Below are 11,313 nucleotides of genomic sequence, written 5' to 3'. Positions count from 1 at the left end.
TTTTTTTTTGGTACCTGGGGATCAAACTCAGGTCCTTGTGCTTGCAAGGTGATGGAACCACTGAGCTAAATTCCTGGCCCTAAAGCCCCCCTACCTTCTAGTAGCAAGACAACTATGATGTCCCTGTCATTCATTCACCTTCCCAAATCTCCACCTATGATCATATGAAACTTTAGAGAGACATCTACATATAAGTACTGACAGTTGTTTTTTACTCTTTGCAAACTTGACTATGGAATTTTTAATTTCTTGTAATAGAATAACAGATAAAATTGTGCTCTTGCAAATCTTTTGTCTTTTTATACCTAGCCAAGAGTAAAAGGGCTGAACTTGCGATCACTGGATTCCCTCAGATCTAGCCTATTAAAGCATGGAGGAAGTGAAAGTTCAGTGGATTCCACTGTCCCCAAATTTTTGCAGGCAGAAGAAACAGTGAGGTTAAATGAAGAAACAGCAGATTTTCAGGTATTACTAGCAGTGCTTTATTTGCTTTGAACAATCACATACTGATTTTATTCTAAGAAACATATTTCATTTTTTTCTCATTAAAGATAAGAGAAATTTGAGAACTTCAAGGTCATTCTACATATAAGGCTCAAATGGTATTAAGTATAGTTTTCCCCTTTTATTTAGAATTTTGAAGCAGAAGAAACTAACGAAGGCAAACACTTTCCAAACAACTTACTTCCTTTTTGGAACCGAAAAAATGATCCATTGTTTAACAGTGTCAAGGAAGGAAGATTGGAATTTGCATCTATGTTTGATACAATGCATGCAAAGGATGATACCAACGAGACAGATAGAACCATTACAGAAGTGTATTCTATCCAGAAAAATCTACTTGCGGCGTGGACTATAGGAATTTCAAAAAATGTGACTGAAAAAAAATTAATGTTAAATTATACAATAGTTTGCATCACTCATTTTTTCTATATTCTTCAATTTATAAAATGTCCTTTCCCCCAAATTGACCTTTTTTTAAACAAGAGCCTAAAAGATAATGCATGGGTACTTCATATCTTTCAACTTTTCCGTCAGTGTTTGTCCATCCAGTATTGGGATGTAAGATACAAACAAGATCTAGGACATTTGATAAGACTGACCTCAAATACTATAACGCTTTTACTGACTCAGCAACAAAAGGGTCAGTTATTCTCAGAGAAACTTTTAGCCTGTTTTTATTTACTCAGAATGGTAGCTGATAATTTAAATGGCATGTACAGTCTTCAACCTGAACTTATTTCATCATCAGCTAATGGAAGTAAAGCAGCAGAACAAGATTTGTTGGTGTTACCTATTTTTCAAATGTTTCAAGACTGTGGTTCTCAGGAAAATTGGTCTTGGAACTCATATTTCAAGATTCATCCTCAAGGAACAAATCTGGTTCAACAGCCAGGTCACAGGTATAACTAACTTTATTATTAAAATATCATTAGATTTCCTGTATTATACAGTTCACCATTTTAAGGTGTACAATTCAGTGGGGTTTTTTGGGGTTTCTTCTGTTTTTTAGTGAAACTGTTGGTACTAATTCCCATATATTTTCATCTCTCCAGAAAGAAAGCTTGTATTTGTTAGCACTGAAAATTAAACTATTGTTATGTTTAAATATTTAAGTGCATATTCAGAAGATCGTGTTATACCTGATGGTAATATATAGTTTTTATTTGCCAATTTAAAACTATTTCAGGATTTATTACAGATGTTTTACAGCACCTGTATATTTTTAGTCTTGATAGCCATGATATTAGAAGTTAAGTACTATAAGAATATGATCACAACCTGGGTGTGGTGGCATGTGCCTATAATTCCCAGCTGTTTCAGAGGCTAAGGCAAGAGGATCATGAGTTCAAGGCTGGTCTGGGCAGTGTAACAAGACCTCATCTCAAAACCACAGCAGAAACAGACTTAAGTGCCTAAACATTTGTGAAGATTTTTCATACACATTATGTATTTTTTTGATCACTGAAATTTGTGCTATATTTAAATCTGACCAATATATATTAGTACATCAGTGAAAAATATAGGTATAAAAATAGTCTAAAGGGGCTAACCAAATTTATATTGCTAGCCTGAATTTTGGTTTTGATGATTATCTGATTTTGTGTGCAGATTGATTGCTCTCTGGAGAATACTGTACAAAAAAACTTTATGGTATCAAGCACAATTAAGTCAAAGAACTCCTAAGGGTGACAGACAGTTAACTGAAAAGATGACACGTGAAGCAGCTACTGTTAAGTCACTGTTATGTCACATACAGGCTGATTTACAGACTGCTGGAGATCACTTGAATCAGCCCTTAAAACTTACATCTCTTGATGGTCAGTATCTTATGAGCAATTTCTAATTTTATGAATAAGTAAAATTAACTGGACTTTTTTAATGGGGTAAAATTTTTTGTTTTTAAAAATAATTTCTGTCTGAGAGATTTCCACTGAATGTTAAAAGAATTTAAAGTTTTACAGAGTAGTGTAATTAACTATGCTGTTTTTAAAAAAACTTCCTAGGTGAAGAGAGTTTTCTGTTAGGATCATATGAAAAGGCAGTTCAACTGTGGAAGAAGACCCTTCAAGAAACCCAAGAGAAAGGTAGTGGGTGCTAAAAGATGATTTTTCTGCAGCATGTAAAAATAATTCCAAAGTTCAGAGTGCTTACAGCATCTTAATTCTTGTCTAAATCACTTTCTCATTGATGGAACACAATCCCTGACAATCCCAGAATTTAGTTTAGTTAGTTTTTTTCCCTCATTGAGTTTATTGGTACATTGTAGGTATACAGTACAGTTACATTCTTCATTGGGATCTTGTACCTTTACATTACTGGTCTTGGTTCTCGTTTTTTCCCCGTCCCTGCCCTCCCTTCACCCGCTCCTCTCCAAGGAGGAGAGGTTTATTTGGCTCATAGTCATAGTCTGAAGTCTGCTGGCTCCAAGGCAGGACAGCACAGCATAGAGGCATGGTGGAGGAAATGCTGCCCACCTCATGACAGAATCAAAGAAGAGTCAAGGAAGGAGTGGGCAATGGAGGTAAAACCTTCAGGCCATACCCACAGTGACCACCTCTTCTCAACAGGCCCCACCTCCTAACAGCAAGTCAGCTATAACACCCCTATAATCCAGTCACCTTCCAAAGGACTTTGGGGGGATAGCTAGATACAAACTGTAACAGTGCTCAAATAGAATATTTGTCATGCAGGTCCCTGTACTGTTAGAGATAATTTTAAATTATCCTTAGTTTTGAATTTGTGGCACAAAAAAAAAACTTTTTTGAAGATCTCTAGTTAAGTCTCATTCTGTCCTTGTTTTTGGTTAGTGATGAAACCTGTGGTTGATCATTAATTGAGAAAAATGAGATTTTGATTCTAAATAATGGTTTGTATCATTGAGAGGAACTTAAATATTGAAGGGAGAAACTTGATCATACATTTCACCATCTTCTTAAAGACCTAGAGAAATATGAAACTAAGGCTTCTTGCCCTGGAGTTATTTAAGAATTTCCTATTAGTTGAGCACATTATTGGGTTGGGTATAGTCAAGTTTTTTATTAGAATACAGGGATGTTGATTCTACACACTGGTGACATGGTGTATGTTACAGATCTGAGGTGTGGCTGAGAGGTTCTCAGCCGGTGACCCTGGCACTAATTGACTGCAACTACTACATGTTAGATTGGGCTGAGTAGTACATTTATTTTACATCTGCTGTAACTTTGTTTACTTTATTTATTCATCTACTTAAATCGGTATTTACTGGGTGCCTGTTGTGTGTGTCCAGCACTGTTCTAGGTGCTAAGGATAAGTGAAACAAACAACTACCTTCAAGTTGTCCATAGTCATTCAGTAGAGCAGTTCAGGCAGTCTGAGGCTGGGTGCAAACTGTGGGGGAAAACCTAAAAGAATGGACATTTTAAATGGAGTAGAAGTTGATCAGTTAAGGCAGTTTAACTGAGTTTGGTTTAACAGAGGATATAAGTGTGTAATATTTGTGGGAGGATGGTGTGATGTGGTTAGAGAACAAGATGAAAGGTCTTGTATGGTGTGCCAGGTAGGAAAGGGATCCATTTAAAACAATATAGCAGGTCCCCAACTTAGTGATGGTTTGACTTAAGATTTTTCAGCCTTTTGATGGTGTGGAAGCAATAAGCATTTAGTAGATATCTTACTTCGAATTTTGCACGTTGACCTTTTCTTGGGCTGGCAGTATATAGTTCATGATGTACAGTACTCTAGTGGTGCCTGGCAGTCACACTGAATCACAGCTCCCGGTCAGCAACACAATCTTAAGGATAAGCAACTGGTATAGTGTATAATGTACTGTGTTGCTAAGCTACAATGTTTAGTGTGTTAAGTGCATTTTCAAATTATGGTATTTTCAATTTAAGATAGGTGGACATGTTGATGACAGTGCTGTAATTTGTATGTCTTGCTGTGAGGCAGCTTGAAGCACCAGTGGTATATGCATGACTGGCCCCTGCATGACTGTACCACTTCTGCCATCAGTGGTATAAGCCACCCAATGGGATACTCATGGGTGTACCACTGGTAGTTCAAGGTGTCAGGAATGCATTGGAATGTAACTGTATCGTAAGTCAAGGTATATCTATCTGTCTAGGTCATTTGGAAAGGTCATTTTGATACACTATGGAGGGTCAATTGCAGGACCATGGTGTTAGGATGTGGGTTTTACCCAGAAACAAGAAAGTTAGTCAGATGTAGATATTAAAACAAAGCAATGTCAAGGGTCATGGAATAGAGGTCATATTAGTTGGGTATTTAATAAGTTTGATTAATTGGATTTGTGATTTAATAGATTTAATGTTCTCAGATTTGGAAATTACCCAACTGTCATTCAGTGAGATGGGAAGTTCTTTATGAAGAAAGGGATTTTCATAATGGGATCTATTGTGGATATTTTATGTAAATTTTATTTATAACTGTAGCCATTAGGAGTAGCTTCTTGTAATGGAGACTAAAAGTGGCAGTGGCTTCGTAAGAAAGTTTATTTGTCTTATAGAAGGAGCGAGACTAGGGCTGCTTTGGTGTTTCCAAGGACCCAAGGTACTTTAGTTTTTCTGTATCATTGCTAGTGCATTGCTTCCAAAGTTAAGGCCATTATATGGGCTAAAATGACAGCTGGAACATCCACGTTCTAGGCAGCAGACAAGAATTGGGTGATTAGAACAGGAAAGGACATGCTATACCTCCTAGCTGACTTATGTCTCTTTAAGAGTTTTTTTGAAAGTTCTGTACAATATTATGACTTTGTTATGATTACATCAAGTGAGAAACTATGATCTTGGTGGATTGTAGCCCAAAGTATTGGAATTCTTTACTCAATAAGAATAGATAAGAAATCTTATTAGGATCTTCTGTATTATTGCAGATTATTCATTCACACCAGAGAAGCTATTCGAGGGGGTGAAGGGAGGGCAGGGACAAGGGGAAAAAATGAGAACCAAGACTTGTCATGTAGAGGTACAAGATCCCAACAATTAATGTAACTGTACTGTATCCCTAAAATGTACCAATAAACTCAATTAAAGCTGAAAAAAAAAAAAAGAATAGATAAGAGATAGGCAGCAAGCAGTCTCAGTCCTAAACAGATATTTGAAGGCAGTTGTTAGGGCTCCTTTTTTATTGAACTGTTGTTTCTTTTCCTTCAGGAAGCTCTTTGACCATCCTTTTCATATATGAATGATGCCCTGGGGAGTTTTGGCCATGCTTCCTTCTGTTTAATATCTGCATTTGAGACAGAAGTTATTAGTGGACCTCATTACTGAGATATTTAGAATTTGCAGGTCTCTTTAGATAAAATCTTAGTTATCCTAAGCCTTAAAAATAAAAGAAAATTGTTCAGAATTTAAAATGAAAACAGCAAGGTATTGCTGACCTCTTTAAAAATGTTTTCTTGAGTTATAAAACGGATATGTAGAAAGTTTACATAAATGTATAGCTTGATGAATTTTCATAAATTACACACTTTTCTCTAACACTAGCCAAAGAGCATGTAAAGTGAGTTTAATTCTTTCTTGTTCCAGGAGGAAGGAGAATTTGTTTGCTTCAGATACGCTATTATCTTTCTCTCTTGTACTGCCATCTCTATACCTATAATTTAAATGATGCTCAAGGATTGTGTGATCAGCTGGTAAGAGAAATACTGAGATGGTCCCAACTGCCTGTAAAAGAAAATGAAGATTATTTAGGTATGCTTTTAAAAACTCAGTATATGTAATCTTGTTAATTGTATTTATGAGTTTATAGAAGTAATTTCTTATGCACAAAAGTTGGTTGCCCTGTCTCTACTGTACCTAAATTATATTAAATTAGATTTTAGACTGTCAGCTTCTTTTTTGTCAATTGTTTTTTTTTTTTTTTCTTGGGACCTTGTGCTTGCGAGGCAGGGTGCAGAACCACTGAGCTAAATCCCCGGCTCTGTCAACTTCTTTTTTTTTTTTTTGGTACTGGGGATCGAACTCAGGTCCTTGCACTTGCAAGGCAGGCCACTGAACCACTGAGCTAAATCCCCGGCCCCTGTCAACTTCTTAATAGCTAGGATCATGTTGAGTTTTTTAATTTTGTTTTTAATCTTACTATCCACAGGTTTTATCAGTAATTGCCTGCTAAACATAACAATTTTTCTCACTTGTTTGCTTTAACATAATATCATATACCCAATTATTTTTCCTTAATATATTTGTATTTTCTTCAAGTTTTACTTAAAGTGATTTATAACAGTTCTGAAAAGCAATTTCTGTGGTATTCTGAGTCTTTCAAAATTTGTTTTAAAAAATATAGAATATCTGGATTGTCTTTTTTCCAAGAGATATATTTCTTTTGTATTTTAATTTTTTTTTCCAAGAGCTATATTTAAATGAACCAGAGAGAAAGAAAGATACATATATGTGAATGGGCACTTAATGTATTTATAATCATAAGATGTTAGACTAGTATATACACACTGTACATATGAATGTGTCTGAAAGGCTCAATATAACAGTATTTTTTCTGTTTATTAATTTTTATTTGTATATGTTTGTGATACATAAATACATTCATCATGAGGAATTGGTACATAAATATATATATCACATCTGTAACAAATTTTTTAATATATCAAATTTTTAAGTGAAGTCCATACCATTTTTTTACACGGAATCCTGGGTCCTTGCGTTTGCAAGGCAGGCCACCAAACCGCTGAGCTAAATCCCCAGCCCCTGGAATCCCAGCCTTTTTCTTCTTATTATTATTACTGTTTTAGTGGTGCTGGAGATTGAACTTATGGCCTCATAACACTAGACAAACGCTGTACTACTGAGCTACATCTCGGCACGATAGCTTTTTAAATTTTAGTGTTCATTATGGAATAATACATGTTCATTTTAGATAATTTTGATACAGTTGCTTATAAGTGTACTACTGTTTTGCCTAGGGCATTTCAATGTATACATTTATATATTTATATCCATCAATTTAGAGGTGCCTATGTTTTGTAATCCTCCCCCTTCAGTTTTGTAATCTTCTTAAATTTAATATTATTAGTGTTTTCCAATGTCAGTAGTGTTCCCTTAAAAACACTCTTGTAAAAGTATCTATTGTATTATTTCACATTTTAAGCTATAGCCATTTATTTATTTTAAAGAAGGCTGCAGTGTACATAAATATTTGTTAGCATTATAACATTTTTAGGGTAAATTCCTAGAAATGATTTAACTGAATCAAAGTACCCATATTTTGCTGGGGATTTAGCTCAGTGGTTCTGCCTTCTGCCTCGCAAGTACAAGGACCCGAGTCCAATCTCTGGTACCCCCCCAAAAAAAAGTACCAACATTTTAAGACCTTTAATTTCTATTCTTAGGTTTCTCCTCCAAAAGATAAACTTGCTGTATATGAATGAAAGATTTTTGTGTATGACTTTTTAAATAGAGATTCTTCATTTTTTCACCAATATCTTTATGATGATTTTGCTTTCAGGAGAAGTTGAATGTATAATTCATTTATTTTAATTTTTAAATGATGCTTATTTAAGAAATAATAAGCATATACTTATTAGGTGAAGAGCCCCCAAGACTACTCCCTACGTTTGGCAGTCCACTAGAAGAGTCGCATGACTCAGCATACATTTGTACCCAAAGATGTGATTTATATAACGAAAGGAGTCAGGGCAAAATCAGCAAAGGAAAAAGGGACCTGTGGTGAGGCCTGGAGAAAGCCAAGTCCTCTCCCCATGGAGTCACACAGGAAGTCCATGATTCCCCATTGTTGAGTTGTGACAGCACATGTGAGATGTTGTCTGCTGTGGATGCTCATTAGAGACTCTGCACAGGGTTTTAATTGGTGGCTGATCACATAGCTTCCTTTTGCAAAGCACATAAAGTCCCATACTCCCAAAGGTAAAACAAGTGTTCAGCGTAAACCACATTGTTTTTGCAAACATTGTAGGCCCAGTGAGCCATTTTTAGCATGGCTTCTAAAAAGCCAAGATCCCAAGTGTCAAGGAAAAGCCAGCCTTATAAGTAGACATTTTAAGCTATAAGCCTGTTAACTCTTTTCTGCATGCCTACCTCATTAAATCATTGTAGTTATAATTTCATTTTTGTTGTATAAAGTTGCCATTATTAACATCATTGTGGCCTATTCAGAATTATCCCTGCAGCTTTTCTTCTGGTACTGGGGTTTGAACCCAGGGCTTTGTGCTTGCTAAGCTATCCTTGACCTGGAGCTGAGAAATTTTAATGAAAATTAACTTCACCACCACCCACTGTCATTCTTTTTGGTTTATACTCTACATTCTTTTCACTGCTACCCCCAAAAGAGCCTAATACTAGTGTGCCTTTACAATGAATTCTCAAATTTAATGGTATAAAAAAACACTAAGAATTGCTGTCTTTGTGCTTTATATTAAACACTACCCCTTCATCCAAAAAACAAAGGAAATGAAAAAGGGAAATAAATAATGAAATAAAAATGCCAAGCTTGCAAGGCCAACATGTTAGATAATTTTGTAGAGATTCATTGATTTTAAAAATGAAACTATTAGCCAGGTTTGGTGGTGCACACCTGTAATCCCACCACTTGAGAGGCTGAGGCAAGAAGATTGCCATGAGCTTGAGGCCAGCCTGGGCTACATAGTGAATTCAAGGCCAGCCTGAACTGTATAGGAAGACCTTGTCTTACAAAACCGAAAAAATAAAAAAAATGACTAAAACTGTGAACAATTTCTAAGGGTATGTACTTATAAACTAATAATTTTTATTGCCTTTAGAAAGTATGGATGGATGCCTATGATAACTTAGCGTGTTTATGCAGTTGGTGCTCATCTCTGAAAAAAATTTTAGTTATAATTTACTTCTTGTATAATGGCCTTAAGTGTAACTAGTTTTTGACAATTTGATCAGAATCCTCTTCGGTATTGTATGCCTAGAATGTATCAATAAACTCAATAAAATAAAAAAAAAAAAGAATCCTCTTCTGTCATTTGCTCTCTTCCTTAGGTTTTGAGAAGCCTCCTGGTAAGTCTGCAGGAGCTGGAAATGTCCATCCTGAGGCAGCTGTCAGAGTTGTCCAGTCCATGGCTCGTTTCATGGCTGCCTATTTCACCAATCAGATGCTTGGTGTTTTGCCACCTCATAATGTCAGTGTTCTTCCTCCACTTCATGTTAAAACAGGTAATAGGGTGAATGAATAATTTTCTCACTTTTTTTGTCACATAATATGTAAAGCCACAGTACACAAAGATCATTATTCTATGAAATAACACTGTTCTAGCATAGCACTTGACATATAGTACATGCTGAAGGACTATTTATGAACAACTAGAATCTGAGAAAGTCATTTTGTTTTTATTGAATATAGATTTTTACCTAATTTGGCCAAATTAATATTTGTAAATGTTATGGGGGGGGTTTTTGTTTGTTTTGTTTTCTTTTCTTTTTTGGTACTGGGAATTAAACCTAGTGCCTTCACACTGAGCTACAACCTCCTACCCTTTTTTTACTTTTTATTTTCAAGACACGGTCTTGCTAGATCATTAAATTGCCCATGCTGGCCTCATGTTTGAATCCTACTTCAGAGTGCTGGCATTGCAGGTGTGCGTTACTGTGCCTGGCTTAAAGTTTTCTTTTTTTTTTTTGCTACTGGGAATCGAACTCGGGTCCTTGTGCTTGCAAGGCAGGCAGTGGAACCGCTGAGCTAAATCCCCAGCCCAACTTTTCATTTTTAAAGCCATGGTGGTATATCTTTAGTCCCCAAACTTGGGAGGCTGAGGCAGGACAATCACAGTGAGTTCAAGGCTGGCCCCAGCTACATAGTGAGTTTGAGACCAGCCTGAACTACACAGCAAGACCCTATCTCAAAAATAAATAAAGTGAAAGAAATGCCACCTTAATTTTTTTGGAGGGGTACTGGGGTTGAACTCAGGGCCTTGCACTTGCAAGGCAAGTTCTGAACACATTCTTAAACACTATAAAATTGTAGAGGCTCACCTTTTTCTCATGTAAATGTCTTTCTAGTTAGGTGAAAGTAGGAAAAGTTTTCATACTGTCTTTTCCTACACTAGAGATTATTAAATATCTGTATCTATGCCTTAGTTTTTCAGTATATTGAAAAATGATAAAATCAACAGTCTTAACTTAGAATACATTTTGTATTAATTTGTTCAGGACTAAGGGCACAGTCTGGCATAATGAGACATGCCTATAATTAGCTATTTGGGAGGTAGAGGCAGGAGAATCACAAGTTCAAGGCCAGCCTGGGGAATTTAGCACGAACCTGTTGGGCGGTTGGATGGATGGACAGATGGACAGATGGATGGATAGGCTAAGGATAAAGCTCATAGTAGAGTGCCCCTGGGTTCAATCTCCAGTATGGCAGAAACAAAAACAAAAGCAAAAAAAGCCCTAAGGCTAATTGTATGGGATTTGAGTAGCTTATTTGATGTGATGTTTAGAAAAGTAGGAAGCTTTGTTCACTGTGTAAAAGTAGTAATAATTTTAGAATATTAAATATTCAAATTAATATAGTAACTTGCTTATAGTGCATTTAAAAAACAGAAAAAATACAATCAATATCTTTGCTATTTTGCCAGTACAGAACCAGATAGTCCAGTGATTGAAATTTTTTTGTCTTTATTCATATGTGTTTATCAAAGAGCTAAAATGTTAATGCTTGCTGTAGTTATAGGTTATATAGTTTGTACAGGAAACTAATTCAAATGGCAGAAATCCACATGCTATTTATTGCTTTTATTTTGATAGAATGAAAATCCTATTAATAGGTGCTTTTTAAATAACATTTCTTTTTTTTTTTTTTTTTTTTTTT

At 35.6% G+C, this 11,313-nt stretch overlaps 1 protein-coding gene across 3 annotated transcripts in view; it reads left to right on the top strand.

The window, feature by feature from the left end:
- Cplane1 (ciliogenesis and planar polarity effector 1) overlaps positions 1 to 11,313 on the top strand; it is a 134,985-nt gene that overhangs the window by 15,214 nt on the left and 108,458 nt on the right. For all 3 annotated transcript variants that reach the window (XM_010605485.2, XM_010605486.2, XM_010605483.2), the window contains exons 11-16: positions 310 to 465; positions 634 to 1,403; positions 2,113 to 2,321; positions 2,508 to 2,588; positions 6,036 to 6,200; positions 9,489 to 9,662. In XM_010605485.2, coding sequence (XP_010603787.1) covers positions 310 to 465; positions 634 to 1,403; positions 2,113 to 2,321; positions 2,508 to 2,588; positions 6,036 to 6,200; positions 9,489 to 9,662 — 1,555 coding nt within the window. The remainder of the gene's footprint in view (positions 1 to 309; positions 466 to 633; positions 1,404 to 2,112; positions 2,322 to 2,507; positions 2,589 to 6,035; positions 6,201 to 9,488; positions 9,663 to 11,313) is intronic.

The sequence above is a fragment of the Fukomys damarensis genome, unplaced genomic scaffold, assembly GCF_012274545.1.
Source record: "Fukomys damarensis isolate Sample0158 unplaced genomic scaffold, DMR_v1.0_HiC HiC_scaffold_1, whole genome shotgun sequence".
In the NCBI taxonomy this organism is placed as follows: Eukaryota; Metazoa; Chordata; class Mammalia; order Rodentia; family Bathyergidae; genus Fukomys; species Fukomys damarensis.
Note: the sequence above shows the minus strand (reverse complement) of the source record. Positions and strands in the feature narration are given on the sequence as shown.